General features: G+C 38.4%; 2 protein-coding genes across 2 annotated transcripts; both read right to left on the bottom strand.

Moving 5' to 3' along the window:
• Window positions 1-6: 6 nt before the first annotated feature.
• On the bottom strand, window positions 7-6,003 carry LOC310931702 (cell division control protein 42 homolog). The gene is made up of 6 exons (XM_083894933.1): window positions 5,910-6,003; window positions 5,261-5,399; window positions 5,101-5,173; window positions 4,899-5,008; window positions 2,571-2,768; window positions 7-1,768 (listed from the first exon to the last, which is right to left on the bottom strand). Exons 2-6 carry the CDS (start codon window positions 5,363-5,365, stop codon window positions 1,679-1,681), a joined length of 576 nt encoding a protein of 191 aa, XP_083751059.1. The 5' UTR covers window positions 5,366-5,399; window positions 5,910-6,003; the 3' UTR covers window positions 7-1,678.
• Window positions 6,004-15,427: 9,424 nt separating this feature from the next.
• On the bottom strand, window positions 15,428-18,029 carry mfsd4ab (major facilitator superfamily domain containing 4Ab; the record flags this gene model as incomplete). Its single annotated transcript, XM_083895549.1, has 10 exons — window positions 15,428-15,531; window positions 15,630-15,750; window positions 15,885-15,955; window positions 16,046-16,193; window positions 16,311-16,484; window positions 16,595-16,710; window positions 16,854-17,016; window positions 17,118-17,360; window positions 17,498-17,696; window positions 17,800-18,029. 10 exons carry the CDS (start codon window positions 18,027-18,029, stop codon window positions 15,428-15,430), a joined length of 1,569 nt encoding a protein of 522 aa, XP_083751675.1.
• Window positions 18,030-18,387: the final 358 nt, after the last annotated feature.

Below are 18,387 nucleotides of genomic sequence, written 5' to 3'. Positions count from 1 at the left end.
GAAGACATGCAGAGTATCAAAGCAGCTTTGAAGGACAGGTTGGCTCAGATGTGTGTTTGCTTTTCGGTCATTGAAGTCTGGCGAGAGAGTTGTGAGGGTACAAGTCCTGTATTGCTTTTACACAACAAGGTTTAAATTTAGCTTAAAGATGCTAATGCTATCGTAACCCTTCAAAAAAAGACTTAAGCCATGGTAACAAAATTTTGTTTTGCACTTCTCTGTAATGTCAACGTTGTAATGTATTGTACAAATCAGATGTATACTTTTACTGTATTTTACTGATCCCATTACTCTAGTCATTACTAGCTAATAAACTGTGTATTCACAACAGACAACATGTAGTATTTGAAGTGAGGTTTATTTGTAATACTGGTTTATTGTGATGTTCTGTCACAAGCAGGATACAGTACAACTCTTAATGTCAAACTGGACAAAAATCATACAGACCAAGAAACTTGGAATTCCCCTCGCTAATTCGAATTCATCGTCATGTCGGCTTCTTTAAATCTCTATCAGTAAAGCACACATTTCAGTCTTTTAAGTATATTTTCACTATGTATATACACATCTAATTCAAGCGCTGACAAGTGGAAATAGTACAAGATCAGTCATCTTCGCACGCTATTAAACTACATATATATATATATAGAACCATCACTGTTGTTGTCGTCATTGTCATCTTCATGATGCTTCAGTGCAGCAGCAAGTAGCCTATGTTCAGTGGTTTTAAGCTGAAAATCTCAGGCAACACTCTTGTTTTTAAGGGGCACACATCACCTTCCTGTGGATTTAATTGTGCTCAGTGAATGTAGTTAGTTAAACTGACAGTGACTATGTGTGAGCGATGTCTTCCAATGGAATGTAATCTTTAAAAAATAAAATAAAAAAAAAACTCAAGCTCTATTTCCTAGCCAACTGTCATTGGTCATCAATTAATCGGGTTATCTTTGTGCAATCTCAATGGAGCATACCTTTTATAAATGCTGTGTTACAGGTAGTTCTGAGACCTTACAGGAGACTATTTTTACATATTGGCATTTGTGAGTAACACAGTGACTCTTATTATTTGAAATGTGTGTCAATTCTTAAGGAAAAATACCTGCAAATTAAAAAATATCTGCACTTTGACTGTGTGATGGGAGGAAGAAGAAAAAAAAAGCAGACGTGACAAAAGGAATTCGTGTGAACCAGGGTTGAATATATGGAATAAATGACATAAGAAAATTAAAATCAAGAAGGAACATTTGTAGGTTGCACTAATACAGAATATGAGCATTTCACTAACCCATCATTACAAGCTTATTTGTTTTACAGGGCACTTGGTTTATAAAACAGTCAGATCCGCTAAAATACCACGTCAAAGTCTTTTGCAACAGCACTTGGGTAAAAATAAACGAATGTGGTCAGACAAATATAACTGAATGGTGTTGCCTTCATTTTGTTGACATACTTCACATATTCAGTGCCCCCATTATGCAAGACCATTTCTGTAAAATTAAATATTCACCAACATCATCAAAAATGTTATCCAATTCAATCACAGACAACATGGATTTAGGCTAATTCAGTCAGGAGAGTAATATGTCATGACTCGACTTTAAATGTGCTGGTGTGGGAAACGTCTTCAATACTGTTAACCTGGATTTGGAAAGTGGTATGGAGAAGGCTGCGGTGGAACTTAGAGTAGGACACATTTACGTCTTTTCTTAGGTTCAGGAGGCTCCAGGGCAGCAAGTATTGCCTCATCAAACACATTCTTTAACCCTTTCTGTGGAAACAAAATATGATGTTTTCAATACAGAGCTTTGTTACAAATACAAATGCACATATTCAGGGAGCTGACTGCCAAAGAAAGTGAGGAGAAATGGAGCAGGACGATCAAAAGGTTCCTTTATTCAAATTAACATATATCACTTTCCTCATGATCGCGAGTAAAGTCAAAAGCCCGTGGGAATTATTGATGCTGCAGTAGAACAAAAAATAGTGTCAACACTGTCTTGAGACAGCATGTTAGCTTAAATGCTTTGTGGAGCAAATTATCAGAGAAATGAACGAGAACAAACTCAATGGTGTCCAGTTCCAGACTGACAAAAGAGAACTAAAGATTGGCACTTTTGTCATATTAGGCAGCATCGATAATTGTGACCAGGTTGAGTTGAAAAGAAAGCACACATGAACATAAGTGGTTAAGTTAATGGGCACAAAGTTTTCCAGTTTAAAAGAGCATCGTTTCTTATGTGTGTTTTTTTACGATGAGTAAGCAGCAGATGAGTGAGAGGCAAAGCAAGACGCAAGAAGACATCAGAACAAACAGCATTTTCTCTTTCTCTGAGTTTCAGGGGGCTCTAAAGCGGCTAGGATAGCCTCATCAAATACGTTCTTCAGTCCCCGCTACAGAAAGAGGAAAAGAAGGGGGAAGAAAGACAGGCACACAACAGAATTAGAATGAGTTTGTAGCTGAGAGCTGTTAGCAAGAGACAAGGCAGAGCATTTCCACCCTTGTTAGGAAACTGGCATTTAATCACATGCTTCTTGCCACACTCTCACTGTTCAATGAAGGGGGACCTTACCTGTGTTAGAGCTGAGCACTCGACGTATTTGACTGCCTTAAGGTCACGAGCCAGCTTTTCTGCCGTCTCGGGGGTGATGGGCTTCTGTTTGTTCTTGGCTAACTTCTCCACTGTGGAGGGGTCGTCGCGCAGGTCGATCTGAGTGCCGACCAACAGGAACGGGGTCTTGGGACAGTGGTGAGTTATTTCAGGAACCCACTAAAAAACAAACACACACACAAAGAAAAACATGATGCGCCATGAATTTTAAAAAGAAAAACATCACTGTAATTTCTATTTATTTTATATTGTAAAGCTTTGAAACTCATCAGGGACAGACAATTTCAATTCATCAGTGATTCACACCATAGGTATGTTCATGCTCTTGTTCAGTTATTTAGTTACATTTATTATCAATTTTTTTTTTAACAACACAAGGCTAAATAGTTGTCCTTGTTATCTGGCTAAAAATTCCTCCCAGTTTTCTAAGTCAGTAGCAGCAGGTGGAAAACTATTAAACGGCACAATACAATAGAGTCTGCATCATATACAGGTTTTTTTATGTTTATAGTTTTGTTTAAATGTCTTCTGTATTATGTGCTTAGTTTTTGTTTTCACATTAGGTGGTTTCAAAGGTTTAATTTCTTTTTTTGTTGCCTTTTTCCAGGAACATCTATTGCGGTGTGGCTTTTGACTTCACTCCATGAACACACTGATTTGGTGTTATCATAATCGACACATTACAAGCCTCATACATATTTACAAAGAAAACACAAGGATGCATACCTTCAAAAAGACACAATGCAGACAAAATAAAACAAACTGAGATTAGATAATTTAGCGGGCACCAAAACTAAAAGTTTAAGTAACATGTTTTCTCCGTTATCCCCACGTGAACTCAGTAATGCAATCGTGAAAGAAGCCTGTGGCCCTCCCTACTACAAAACCAACATATAGGATGTGATGCGAAGATTATTGTAGATAAATGGACTGTATTCAGAGCCACAATTACCCAACCATGTTCCTACATAAAGCATTTCCCTGTCACACACTGGTGCACAGCAGCCATGGGTAATGTGGGGTTCAGTGTCTGGCCCAAGGACACAGACATGGGAACTGATTGTCACATACCACCACCTTTCAAAACCGCATTAGATAGCAAAGACTTTATAACCATCTGCTAAGATGTTCCCTCCTGACCCTGACAGGATTTAATCCGATACTTGTATCAACGAATCCTGAAGATGAAGTGTTATACTTGTGCTGGTGTCAAGTAGATTCAAACCACCTGCTGTTTGCCTGGTGCTTCGCCAGCTAGAAATTAAAATACATAATTTCCTGTTTAATACTGAACCTTCAACTTTGTATGTTAAATTCAATGACAAAGTGGGCTCCTGAACTGCTGCAATGCCCTCTAACAATACATAATATTTCATGTTGGAGTTCCAATGAACAATGACAGTCTTTTTTTGTTTATGTGTGGTCTGTTGGGAAGACCAAACTAACTAATTGTTTACCATGAAAACAAAACTAGACTACTATCGGCTCTTTGGCGTCTCCTGTCCGCAATGAGTCTGGCAGAAAATTGACAACTACTGTCTGGTCCTTGAAGTCAAAAAAGCTTTTAAATCTCCCATTTCATAATGACAACATTCTCCAATCGTTTGCTGACAGTGCAGAACACTGTGGTACAGGGTAAGCCAATGATTTCAGATACTTGGAAGTAGGCTGTTATTCAATTTGCATGTTGGCAGCTCAATTCCCGGCCCCATTCAGACCTGGTATCAATATCCACCCCGAGTGTTCCAATCATATGCTGACTGTACTATGTACTAGTCTGAACTCCGCCTGAATGCATCCTCGGATCTCATCACATAATCCACATTCAGGGGTGCTTAGGGATGCCACTGGCCACATTCCTAAGTATGAAATGAATGTAATCAAACCTCAGGATACATTTAAGGCCATGTCCTAATCTGGCATCCTTTTGACCCCTGCCATGTCACAGAATTGTGAATTTTTTTGAAGCAACTGCCACAATATTAACTTTAATCTACTAGTTAAAATCATATTACATGTTCAAGCAGCGTGAGAAGAGCTTTGATTCATTCGGGTGCTCCAGACTGGGTTTATTCCCCCACTTGGTGGCATAAACACCGACAACAGACACATGTACAGTCAGACTCATTATTTCCTCACAAACAGAACATGTGTATTTACAGCCCATGGACGTGAGACCCGATCACATTAGAATACCCGCTGTGAACAATTGCATTTAAAACTTTCCACACTCAGGATAGATGTTGATACCAGGGCTGAATGCGGTTTAAATAAACGTTGTATACTCACTTTTTCTTTAACATTCTCAAACGAGGAAGGGGAAACAACCGAGAAGCAGACTAAGAAGACATCCGTCTGTGGGTAGCTTAGTGGTCGTAACCTATCATAATCCTCCTGACCTAAAGAGAAAAATCACATCACAAATTAACTTACCAAGTGACAACATATAGGTCCTTCATTTTTAAATAAATAAATAAATAAATAAACTTACCTGCTGTATCAAATAATCCAAGAGTGTACGGTTCTCCTCCAATCATTACAGTTACTGCATAATTGTCGAACACCTATGGATAGGAAAAACTGCATTAAGGAGTGTGTTTTTTAGATTGTTACTATTGTATGACTGTAAAAAATACACCAAAAATACTTACTGTTGGTACATACTCCGAGGGGAATTTGTTGGTGGTGTATGAAATCAAGAGGCAAGTTTTTCCCACAGCTCCATCACCCACCACCACACATTTGATAGTCTGCATCTCTGCTTTCTGGTTGAGCTGGCAAACACGTCAGCTGCAGAGCAGAGAAAGGTAATAATCATTTAAATCGTTTAACATTAACACCGAAACAGGTTTTAGGTTAAGTAAGTGTGAACGTTTTAATTAAATGACGTGGTCTGTCTGGGAATGCGATTTTCAGGCATTAAGTAGTTAAGTGTCACACCCCACCACGACCATCAACATCGTCAACTGGAAGCTAACGTTACCCCTCAAGCTGATGCCTAGTGATGTCTGAATATGCTCAATGTGTGTAAAATGGAGCTAATATAACGACGAACTATGTACTCTAACAATCCTACACAAACAAAATAAAACAGCAATGTGTGTATCGACTAGCAAGCTACGCTACCGCTTCGCTAGCAATCACTGGACAATACTAGCTAGTTCGTCAGCTAGCATCCAGGCGGCTAACGCCGACTTCTACACGGGAGTTCCACTTAATGTAAACCGCAAAACACGAGTCAGAACTGCCATTTGTTGACTAAACACATACATGCACACAAAACATACGTGAGGTACATACCAATGTGCCTCAGTAAGTAACGTTAGCTGTCTCTTTCGCCGGGCGTTGGCACCAGCGAGCAGCAACTTGGTTCAGCAGCGTATGACCAGTCTCAGGGCCGACTAATACCGGATATCACCTCCAGAGTAAAACAAACATCCTGCGATGCAAAAAACTCAAGCTACGTGTTATTGAATATAATCACATGCGTATGAAAAAAAAAACAATGCTAGAATTACATGTAAGGCTGACAAGTTGTTTATGTTTTCCTCTTACGCGGTTTTTAAATACGTTTTCAACCACTTTGTTTCCTTCCTGTGCTTTTAACTTGAAGGTCTACAATCGACGGGTGCGTTGGCGAGCTTGACGCAAGTCGAGGCTGCAGAAGTGTGAATGACATCACCTCCTCGGTCTCTTCTGTCCTCCTGCATCCTCACCCGGATCTGAGCTCTGTGTCACAGAGTGGGCTGACACGGGGTGGGGTGGTGGGGGATGAATGTCCTCGGGTAGATTTGTAGATTTTATTCCACCAGAAAAACAAGGAAACGCTCTATATATAATATGGCATATGCTCTATAGCCGGGGTTCTCAAAGTTTTGATACCTGAGGGCCAATATAGGAACCCAACATTGGACTGAGGGCCGCCAATAGAAAAAATAAAAATAAAAACCAGAAAAAAAATCCTATTTGTAATAATTTAAATGACCAGATTGCAGTTCTACAGTTTAGCGTTAAGTAATATAAGCGTTAATATAATGTAATTTAAGCGTTATTATAATAGCGCTTTATAATTTACTTTACTAATTACCCAGTATTTTGGCCATTGTTCTTACCTTCTAATTACAGGTTAATACCAAGTAACACATTTCTGTTACCATATATTTACTGGGTAAATAGCTAGTAATTGGGGGCTGTAGCTACTTGCTTATTACCAGCTTATAACCCAATAATACACTAAAATTCACCATATAGAATCCAGGTAAATACCCAGAATTTTTGTTTACACTTATTGGTCTGTATCCAGTAATGTCCAATAAACATTTAACAAGCTTAGTAGCTCCTGGATTAAAACTATCAACTGTAATTCACTGCGGGCCGCCAGAAATGTTTCTGCGGGCCGCCATTGGCCCCCGGGCCGCACTTTGAGAACCAATGCTCTATAGTATAGTATAATTTTGTGACTCAGACACCAGTTTCTGGTACTTGCATGAAGGAGGACTGGGGAATAATAATGCATGGTGATTGCGTTACCCACAAAGTGACGGCACCGCCACTAGATCGGAGCGTATCATTGTATATGCATCATGCAAGTAATAAATACATAAAGTTATTTAGCAATATGTGACACAGGAGTTACCTTTATTTGACATTATCTTTGGTTACACCCCTGCTCTAAATGTTAGTTTTTGGTTTGGTTGCAATATCCATCTGGTTAACCCACCTATATTTGTCTTTTTTATATATTATTACATGACTTATTATTACATGATTTCACTGGGACTTGATTGCTATAATGAAAAAAAAAGTGAAACGGTACACATTCTTAATGTTCGTTTTATTGTTTGTTCGTTTGACACGGTCACATTTTATGATTCGGTCCCATTTTTCCTCCACCTTCTATTCCCCCACACAGCAATATGCACTGACAGCACAAAGCACACCATAAAAACAAAGAGAATCCACCGCAGAGTCGCCCACCAACTGGTAAACAGAGACAGAGATAAACGTTGGATTAGACACATGGCATTTTTAGTGTACATGGCACAACGCAAGTGTTTCTCATGACTTCTCTGACCTTATGTCATCATGTTCCAGTGTCCATGTGGGAGTTGGTGTTACCACTGTGGGGTTAAAAACAAAAACAAATAAATAAATAAATAAATAAATAAAAAACAGCACATTAAAAAACATACTTTTCCAAGAAATTGTGTCTATATGAAAAACTATTACTCGGTATTCCTCTCTTTTATTTAATATTTAATTATCACATCCTGGTCGACTTTTTGTAGTAAATTAAAATAATTACACAGAGGGAAATGGGAATTTGTTTTGGTCAGGCGTTAAAATCTCAGATTTCTCAATAGTTTCAATATTACGAGTCACATTTACCAATACTACAAGTAGATTTACAAGACAATCCTCTGGATTGCATTGCTTTTATCAGTATTAATATAAAATATTGAAACAGAATAAAATCAACTCTATGCCTTGATATGGAAATAATTTAAGGATTGGGGATATGTAAAATACAAGTGAATGAGGTGTTGAGCACATTTAATAAGTAAGCAATTTGATTTACACTTTGAAAAATTAAAATCTACTAATCTACTAAATTAATTGTCCTGCAATAATTAAGTGACAATGTTTACAATGGGTGAATGAAACATCCAACTGACATAACCTTTAACTTTTTCCCTGTAATTTATTTAGTTATTGAGACAAAACATAACATACGGTAAGCTCTCCTTTCTGGTGACTTCAAATCTTTACAGATTGTTTTTTTGTTTTAAATAATTGGAATAATTAATAATTTGCTAACTTTACTTTGAATAAACCTAATCAATTAAGGTTGGAAAAAATATCATTAGATTGAACGAAAGAAGAAAATGGTCTTTCACTTTTCTTTTCCTTTTTACTATGTGTCCTCATTATAGATATGACATTTTAGATACAGTATTGTTACACTAAAAACATCACAGTTTAGATTAGAAATATCCCAAGCACATCGGTGACAATGTAACTATTGTTATTTTAGTTGCAACAGTCATCACATGTGACTACATCAGAGAGCCTGTTTCTCTGAAACATAACGATTTTCACTTGACCTCCTTATATTAGCTAGTCACGAGCCAAGTGTTGTTTGTGACAGCCTGTAAGTAAGCAATGATACATTTTTCCACTTTCACGGTCACCAGATTTTATGTCATCATGTTCCAGTGTCCATGTGGGAGTTGGTGTTACCACTGTGGGGTTAAAAACAAAAACAAATAAATAAAGAAATTGTGTCTATATGAAAAACTATTACTCGGTATTCCTCTCTTTTATTAAATATTTAATTATCACATCCTGGTCGACTTTTTGTAGTAAATTAAAATAATTACACAGAGGGAAATGGGAATTTGTTTTGGTCAGGCGTTAAAATCTCAGATTTCTCAATAGTTTCAATATTACGAGTCACATTTACCAATACTACAAGTAGATTAACAAGACAATCCTCTGGATTGCATTGCTTTTATCAGTATTAATATAAAATATAAGGATTTTTTAAATGACTCAATTATTAACAAAGTGCTTTACAAAAACAATAATAAAAACAACAACAATAATAATACATTATAATCAAAATTATTCACACAGGTGACAGGATACAGTTGTATGAACCTTTGTTTTAGAATCAGAGGTTCAGTGTGTAAAATTTTGGCTAAATTCTATATTTCATGTATATAAGGAGATGTGTTTTTAACAATAGACCACAATGAACTAAAAGTAAACATCCTTTGGGTACTTGGAAGGTGAGAGATATTCAGCTGCAAAATACAACTTCAACAATAGATGTTGCTGAATTTGGTCTGTTGTGCACGACACTGTAAAAACATACCTGTGTGGGAAACAAGGAGCCTGACAGGTGTGTGGATGTTCAATCCTTTCCTGGCAATGACACACCAGTACCAATCGTCGTCACTGTCCCGGAGTCCAGTCATAGTTACAGTGAAGGCTCCTGCCTCCTTATCGTCTGCGATGAAGCATATGTCGCTGGGTCGGTTCCTGGGTGTTTTCACCACGATTTCACAGTACCCATACACCGGTCCTTTGCACCAGTACTTTGTGTTGTCCCTGAACTGACGGTCGTACTGACACGTGACCGTCACAGATCCTCCGTGTGCTGCAGTTACCTCGTCAGGAGCGGACAGTCGATCTGAGGCCACTGTGTGTTTGCTTTGCCAGATGAGACCCAGAACAACAGCACACAGACGAAAGAGAAACCTCCACATGATGCCAGTCAATCAAAACATCTCCGTGTCACCGTTCCACTACGAAGCGGGCATACGGTTTAAAAAATGACTATCACACAAAGCCAGCGAGTATTCCTGTTGTCTTGGGTCGTGGGTAAAACCAAAAGAAATGTGAAATGGAAACAATATGCAACCTTTAGAGGCTTCCTCTTACTTCCCACTTGTGGTGAGATTGTGCAAGATGATGCATGGTGACGCAAAAGCAACAAGTATTTCTTGCAACATGTGGGAACAGCTTCATTTGACGTGGAAAATGATTGTTTTTTTTCCCGTGTATCCTGTTCTCTACCGCGTGAACTACACTGAAGTGAGAACTGTCAGCGCAGTTTATTTACTTAAACAGCAGGTGGCACTAAAGACCAATATGTGAGAAGATATCATTTAATACATCTTAAATTCATTTTTGCTTTCTCATATCATCAACCACAGTGAGTGCGTTTACATGCACACTAAAAAAAAAAAAAGATTATTATCGGGTTTTTGTAGTTATCTGGTTATTCAAGTGCTCATGTAAACAGAATAAACCGATATCATTATCGGTTTATAAAACCTGTTTAACACACCTAGGTTTCTGTCAATAATCCGTAAACGGTTTATTCCAGTTTCTCTTTTCGTGGACTTTTACATTTTAATTATTTCAAACATGTTTTATTTGACTGTTAAAGTCATTTTTCACTGAGATATTTTGCGCAAAACTATGCAAATGACCAAAACTAGTCCTTTATACACGAATATCTAGCTAAAAGAAAGTGTAATACCACATGGTGAGACAAATCATGGGTGAGTAGGCCAAATTAGTGTAAAATACTTAATAGCATGAGTTTTTTGTCTTCTGTGAACTTGTCGGTACAATTATTCACGTTGAGTTTAGTTCCTCTTGTGAGTTTGAGAGGAAAATAGGATGACACTATAATGGCCCGACTCTTGGGAAATGGGATGTGGATCAAGGAAAAAAAAATAAAAAAAGAAGAAGAAGAAAAAAATGAAAAATAAAAAAAACAGAACTGGCGACACATGAAGAAACAAAGTATCAGGCACAAGGAAGTCAAATGTGCAACACCTCAAAGTGCACGTCTGTTGTTGAGAAGAAAAAACAACAACAACAATGTATAGTTTTATCTGCTAAATCTCTTGAAACAGAATAAAATCAACTCTATGCCTTGATATGGAAATAATTTAAGGATTGGGGGTATGTAAAATACAAGTGAATGAGGTGTTGAGCACATTTAATAAGTAAGCAATTTGATTTACACTTTGAAAAATTAAAATCTACTAATCTACTAAATTAATTGTCCTGCAATAATGAAGTGACAATTATTATTATTTTAATTTTTTTTTAAATAATTGAAATAATTAATAATTTGCTAATTTTTACACCTAATCAATTTAGGTGTTGTCAATTTATGAAAGAATATTGTAGAAAATATCATTAGATTGAACATAGAAGAAAATGGTCTTTCACTTTTCTTTTCCTTTTTACTATGTATCCTCATTATAGACATGACATTTTAGATACAGTATTGTATCACAGTTTAGATTATTATTATTATTATTATTATTATTAATAATAATAATTATCCCAAGCACACATCGGTGACAATGTAACTATTGTTATTTTAGTTGCAACAGTCATCACATGTGACTACATCACAGAGCCTGTTTCTCTGAAACATAATGATTTTCACTTGACCTCCTTATATTAGCTAGTCACGAGCCAAGTGTTGTTTGTGACAGCCTGTAAGTAAGCAATGATACATTTTTCCACTTTCACGGTCACCAGATTTCCTCTGAGAATTGTTATTTCCCCAGATTCGTATATGCTCGGTATTTTTTGCATAAAATTTTAATGAGCAATTTTGAGCATTTGTTCATACTTTCATTAAAAGTATTTTGCTGAAATATAATATAACTATATTCTCTCTTTTTTTTAATGTTACAGCCCTGGCCCTGCTGCTGCATGTGTAAGCTTGGTAAGCACTTCTACAATTGTAGGGAAATTAAATTCATTTGTATTTAGTCCATAAATAATGTGTTTTTTTTCTCCCCCTTATGCATCCTGTCAAGCTTCTTCACAAACTAGGCACATTACAGACCTCCGACAACCATTTACATGCCCAAGGAAATCCATCCATCCATTCTGCGTATGCCTTCGGCACCATCATTAACGAAGCATAAACAGGGAGTCGGGAGTGTTTAAGTTACCACCGCTGATTTAAATCGACATTTTCTTTCAGAAATGGCAACTTGAAGACTCTCCTGTCTGCTGGAGGGTGGAACTTCCGCTCTGAAGGGTGAAATAATCTGCAGACAAATCTACAGAATCTCCACGCAATGAGAACCACCTGCTTCAAGCCCTGCCAACCATCAGGTATTCACCAACTCAGTAATTTCATTCCTGTCAAATGATGACGGGCTTGACATTGAATGGGAGTATCCAGCCGACTGTGGAAGTCCCCCTGAGAATAAACAGTACTATGGTTTCTACCTCTCCTCTTTCTTTTGTCATTTCTCTTTATATATTTAATTTCCACAGTATGCTTTTAACTATTTCTTACCAAATACATGACACCAGGTGCTGTTCCTGTATGTCTACACTTAACAGCAATTTTTTTTAGAATAAATGACACCGCTTTGGTTGTTCACACTAAAATGTAACTCTGTTCATTTCAAAATGAAAGCAAGTTTCTGTTTTTGTCCACACTAACAAAGAGACCCAGGGATTTCAAAATAAAAGACAGAGGTCAACGATGCATGGAAGAAAAACCTACAATTAAAATTTTAACTTCAAAGATTTTTTTACGTCTTAAGTAAGAAAATAAAAAAATAAATTGGATATTAATAATAGTAATCAAAATTAAAGCAAGTAGAAAGTGTCTTTCTCCTCTTTATCTTGCTGAAAATGACTAAGTAATGACAGTATCATGCCATTTGTGATGTATTTTATAAATACCAGACATAAACTTGAACAAAAACATGGAGGTAAAGAAGGGAAATGTGAATATTTTTTATATATCTCATAGAAAAGTGGAGACTGGCTCATTAATTGGTGACATACAACACACCTGATCATGTACACGCAGGTGTTTTCAATTAGCTGATCCGCAGCTTCTTGTTCTTCTTCTCCCTCCTCGTGTATTTCTTTCTCTTCCTCCAGCCAATGTCGGTTCGGTGCTGTTACTGAAAAGACGCAGAAAAAGTGCGCTGTTAAACTACAGAAAATGTTTCTGACGGAGAGGGAACTTACAAGAAGTTCAGCTAAATTAGCCGCAGCATCATCGCAGCAGCTCGTGTTTAAAAACGCAGCAAGGGAGATTTAAGATGGCGGATTCTACCTGGTCCAGATTGATGACTGTCCAGAATGGTGAGTAACTTTTGTCAAGTTATCTTTACTGTGACCGTTGGCTGAATTATGTCAAACGTTGGCCTCATTGTATGCTCAAAACTAGCATTAGCTCAATATTAGCCGAGCTGTCCCCTCGGGGTCGTACCTATAGGTACGGTCCCCGGTCCCGTCCCCCCTCACTGTTAGCTTAATTCTGCCTGAATGTTAGCTTAAGTATTTGCTCAAAACTAGCATTAGCTCAATATTAGCCGAGCTGTCCCCCCTCACTGTTAGCTTAATTCTGCTTCAATGTTAGCTTAATTATTTGCTCAAAATTAGCATTAGCTCAATATCAGCCAGGCTGTGCCTTATTGTCAGCTTAATGCCTTTGCCTTAAAATGGAGTTTACCACCTAAAACCAGAGACTCATCCCACCCAGATCCAACCTGCCCCCACTGACCCACATCTTAAAACACATGTACATATAGCATAACACTAAAATACAGACACTACTGCTTTCTGCCCATAATTGGCATTGAAAATATGTATTTATTGCCCTGTTTATATCAAGTAAAACATTTTCTTGACTTGATGGTTGACTTGTACCCCCCCAACTATTCTTTTATTTCTTTGAACTTTAAATGTGGAATTCTTTGAGAAAAAAACCTACAGGTCCTGTATAATATACTAATAATATATAATAAAATGCCAAATGCATTACAAGTCAAGAATATATTTTTTAAAAACTTTAAAGTACACAACGTTTTATCCATTTTGACACGACGGGCTAAAACAGTTGTGCTACTTGTGTCTGTCTGCTATCGACTGCAGTTTTCATAACCTATATGAGTGTTTCTCACTAGGTGTTTCATGAGGTGTTTCCCTGCTCCAACACACCTGATTCAAATAAACGGGTCGTTATCAGGCTTCAGCATAGCTTACTGATGAGCTGACCATTTGAATAGGGTGTGTTTGAGCAGGGAAACATCTAAAACATGCAGGAGAGTGGCGCCTCAGGAACCCTGACCTATATAAATCATGCTTCATTTTTCTATGTAGTTCAAACCATGTTTTGAGCTTGCTTTTAAAGTGCTGCCTACACCACCCCCTTCTGGCTGTATGCAGGTTGACAGGCTGAAGAGGAAGATTTTTGGTGCTGCCACATAGATGGCTACTTCTGTCTAAGCAGGGAACTCACCCACAATTAAATGTTCTCAAAAAGCATATAACACTCTAAATGTGTTTATCACTGAGATTAAATCTAATTAAGGGAATTAATGCACTTGTGGTGTGCTTCAGCCTGTGTCCCTTGTTGGAATGAGCAGGATTTCTGGGGGTAGCTCTTGTGGCAGCAGCTTTTCTGGTAGGAACTCGGAACACTAGTGGCATGGACAGTAGGTTGTGCGCTGGAAAGGCTAATGGCATGTAGCCTACCTGCACCAACAAACAAGAACCAGTTCTACATCTGTAGTGAGGGGGACTTACTTGCAGCACTGTGATGCTGGTCTGCTCTTTGACCGCTCTAGCTCATGCAATTGGTCCTAAAATGTACAGTTATAGATTGTCTGGTCAACTGTTCACAGTCTACTAGAGTCTGTTTTACATTCGTTATCAGTTATCTCCGTCTGAGGCTAAGTTCTCCGAGGTACAAAGTCCAGCCTGAATCGTGATGGATGTTTAACAACGTAAAACCTGACACTGTTATCCTGAATTGTTAACTTTGAAACAGCAAAGGGAAGTTATCATTGTCTTGAACCTGTCCACACTGTCAGTATTCCATTTATCAAATCATGATGTTCACATCTCAGTATCTCAGAATTTAATGTCACATCAAGTATGTACAGTATGTTTTCCTTTAACACATGACAAAATATAGCACAACACAACAGTATGAAAACAAATGGTTACAATTAAAATACAAGTGCACAAAGATGAATTTCGATGAGAAACGCCGGCATAATCATTATTCTTGTGTTGTAAATTTAAACTTGTGTGATATAAAACAGAACAGAATTTGATTTAAAGAAAATAAATCCTTTTACAGTAGCACACAACTCTACTTGGCAAATAACTTCCAACAGAATAAAAGTATATTGGTGCATTGTAGCATAAGGTAAATCATTTGAATTCTTTGGTGACAAGTCGCCATTATACTTTATTTTCTACAGTAGTCTGCACAGGAGAACACACAGCTGCTGTCCCTCTCAGCTATTCTCTTTCTCCTCTTTCTCCTCTTTCTCTTCTGTCTTGGCAGAACCATTTGACTCTGTTGCTGGTTCCTCCACCATGGCGGACTTTTTCGATGTTCCTGTTGTGTGCAGGGTTTGGAATGAAGATTGAGTGGATTAAAATACACTTATAGCAGGAATAACAGCAGTGCTTTAAGGGTGTTGGCTGATACTGTACCTGTGAGGTAGTTTCTGTGCATTCGATGGAAAAGCAGGAGGCAAATAAAGAGGATAAATCCAATGCAGGCTATTATCATTCCACACAGTGGGAAGCTGTAACTGCCTTTGGTTTGAATAATCTGGGAAAGAGACAGTCACATTAAGGCGCTGGACATGATTTTAAGACTCCAATGGGCTTGTTTCTATAATTAAAATCCTATTTCATTTCATTTGTGGACTGTTTGTAGAACAAGTTATGAGTTATCTGACTTACTGAGCCAACCAGAACCTGCATAACCATCTCTCCCATCCCTGCACTTGTCACCAGGACTGAGGTTGCACATCCTGCAAAAAAAGAGAGATAGTTTACTTCCTCTCCTTCATTCAGAGTAATGTCTGCATTGTTATTATTGTGCCCCTAAGATTTCACTATACCCTGATAGTCGAGGATGTCTTCAGTGTAGGCAAGCATACAGGGGAAGATGCTGCTGAGGAACAACCCACATAAACCGGTACCAACAAATAAAAAGATGTTGCTGGTGTAGAAAATAAGCAGCATCAACACAACAACAATGGCACCTGCCTGTAAGAAAAAGTCGACAGACGGCATGATCCAGTTAGTTTGGTTTAGTTTTTGTTTTTATCACAAAATATCTCATCCATCATATGATGATGCTGTAAATAATTAACTGGTTTTTACCAGGTTGAACAAGAGCAGTCTGACGGGCTGGAAACGATATGATAAAGGAATGGACAACAGACGTCCAGCAGTGATGGCCGCCCAAAAGATACTGGCCAGGTAACCTGCTGTCTTATGAGGCAGTGACAAAGGTGGTGTCACACCGTAGGTGTACACAAAGCCAGCGTACACGCCCTGAAAAGACACCAAGCAAGTCCCCTCAATGTGTGCTACACTCGGCGTTTAATTTAAAGAATATTTTAACATACACATACAGATTATATTATTTAACCACCCTCACTCACCACAATGCCATCTGTCATGAAGAGCACCATCCCACCGAGGACATGAATCATAAAGAAGGATACTGGCAGGCCACGCAGGTTATCATTCCGACAGCAGCTAAAGATATCCCCATGACCTGTAAAAAGTGAAAAGTCCCCAATAACAGACTGTAAGCATTAACATGGCATTTACGGGATTATTTTCTTCTTATTTTCAATCCAAATGATCAGAAATTCAAAGAAGACATGCATTCCTTATTTTGAAATATCACATTTTTACCTCCTGCTTCATGTTCCTTTTGATCCACGTCTGTGGCCTCCGCCCCCTGCTGGTTCTCCATTGCTAGTTCATCCTTATCTAGAAGGCGAGGAGTGCCACTGGGACAGAATGGGATGAGCTGTTCCCGATACATGAGGAACAAAACGGCGATGGGCACGGGCAGCTGACGAAGCAAAAATAATATTCTGTTTGAACACTTTTGTCATTGCCTCTGAAAACAACAGATTTCAACTTTTTTAAATCCATGCCGACTCGGTGTCATACATTAATAAGTGCCATGATCCAGAAAGCATAATGCACAATGGACTCCTCCTCCACTCCCGCATGGTGCAGGTGGCTCTCATTTATGTTGTGCTCTGCAATCGGACTGTTTCTCAGCATGTTCCTGAAATGATGCATGATCTCCGTCTCGTTCCCTGTGTGATTCCCACAGCCTGTCTCTGAGAGGAAAGGGTCTGCGATCAGCGGGCTCACCAGAGCTCCGAATCCAATGAAAAAGTGAAGCGCCTGCATGTTGTAGACAAATACAAATGCCAGAGACATTAAGCGTGTAAAAACTGGATCCTAAATTCTAAAAAATCTTAAAGCCAAACACTTTTATTTATCTGTACAATATATACTGCTGGCACTGCAATGTTTTTCACCTGTAGGAAAACAGCCGAGTCCCTCTGATAGATGGTCACCAGTTGGATGTTGGCAATGGTGTCAATAATACCCATCGCGAAACCAGACACAGCCATAGCGATAGCCAGCAGGAGAACATTATTGCACAGAGGGATGATGGCAAATATCACAGAGATGACGAGAGCAGAGACAAATAAGGCAGCTAGAGCACTGAACAACCTTTAAAGGAAAGAAAATGCATAAAGAAGGTGAAATCGTATTAATATTTTTGCTCCTAAAGGCTACAGGGATATTCCTCCAGTTGTGAATTCATCATACTTACGTCCTCTTGAAAATGCCAGCAATAGAGCTGCCAATCAACAGGCAGAACTGCTGGGCAAAGAACACCCATGTAATCTGACTCAGTGTTGAGTTTGTTTGACATTGCAAGTCCAAAATTGTTGGTCCAAGGAAAGCAATGCAGAGTCCAAAGCTGAAGAAAACGCTCCAGTAGGTCAACGTGTGATGGGCATTCCTTTTGAACAGAGTCACAATCCGCTCATCCAGAAACATCTTGGCCAAAATTAAGACAGTAATCGGTGAAAGGTCTGTGGATGTTTTGCTGCAGTATGATGATCGTAAGGATCTCTTTTAAAGCCTTTAAGCTCACTCCTCTCTGGATTGCTTAACTGAAGAAAAGGATGTCCTCTTGAGTTAATGGGTGAAGTGGAGGATCTTCCAACAATAATATGTCTTTAAGAATTGTGTCAATGATTGGCAATGAAAAGAACACACAAAAAAAAAACCATGGCGTTCATTTCTGTGTCATGGCACTTTCAAACCCATCGATGTATCATTCAGGAAACGATGACACACAACTGTCTCATGGACAGGTTGTCTTTGTTCACGTACGAGGACAACCCTATGACAC

This window comes from Microchirus variegatus (assembly GCF_963457635.1).
Source record: "Microchirus variegatus genome assembly, chromosome: 9".
In the NCBI taxonomy this organism is placed as follows: domain Eukaryota; kingdom Metazoa; phylum Chordata; class Actinopteri; order Pleuronectiformes; family Soleidae; genus Microchirus; species Microchirus variegatus.
This window is presented reverse-complemented; position numbering and strand designations above follow the sequence as displayed.

What these genes read in the sequence shown, in the direction of transcription:
- LOC310931702 (XM_083894933.1), bottom strand. Translation starts at nt 5,365, where the DNA reads ATGCAGACTATCAAATGTGTGGTGGTGGGTGATGGAGCTGTGGGAAAA. An exon ending in TGGATTATTTGATACAGCAG is followed by an intron (nt 5,009 to 5,100) that starts GTAAGTTTATTT and finishes TTTTCTCTTTAG; the next exon opens with GTCAGGAGGATTATGATAGG. An exon ending in AGTGCTCAGCTCTAACACAG is followed by an intron (nt 1,769 to 2,570) that starts GTAAGGTCCCCC and finishes TTGTTTCCACAG; the next exon opens with AAAGGGTTAAAGAATGTGTT.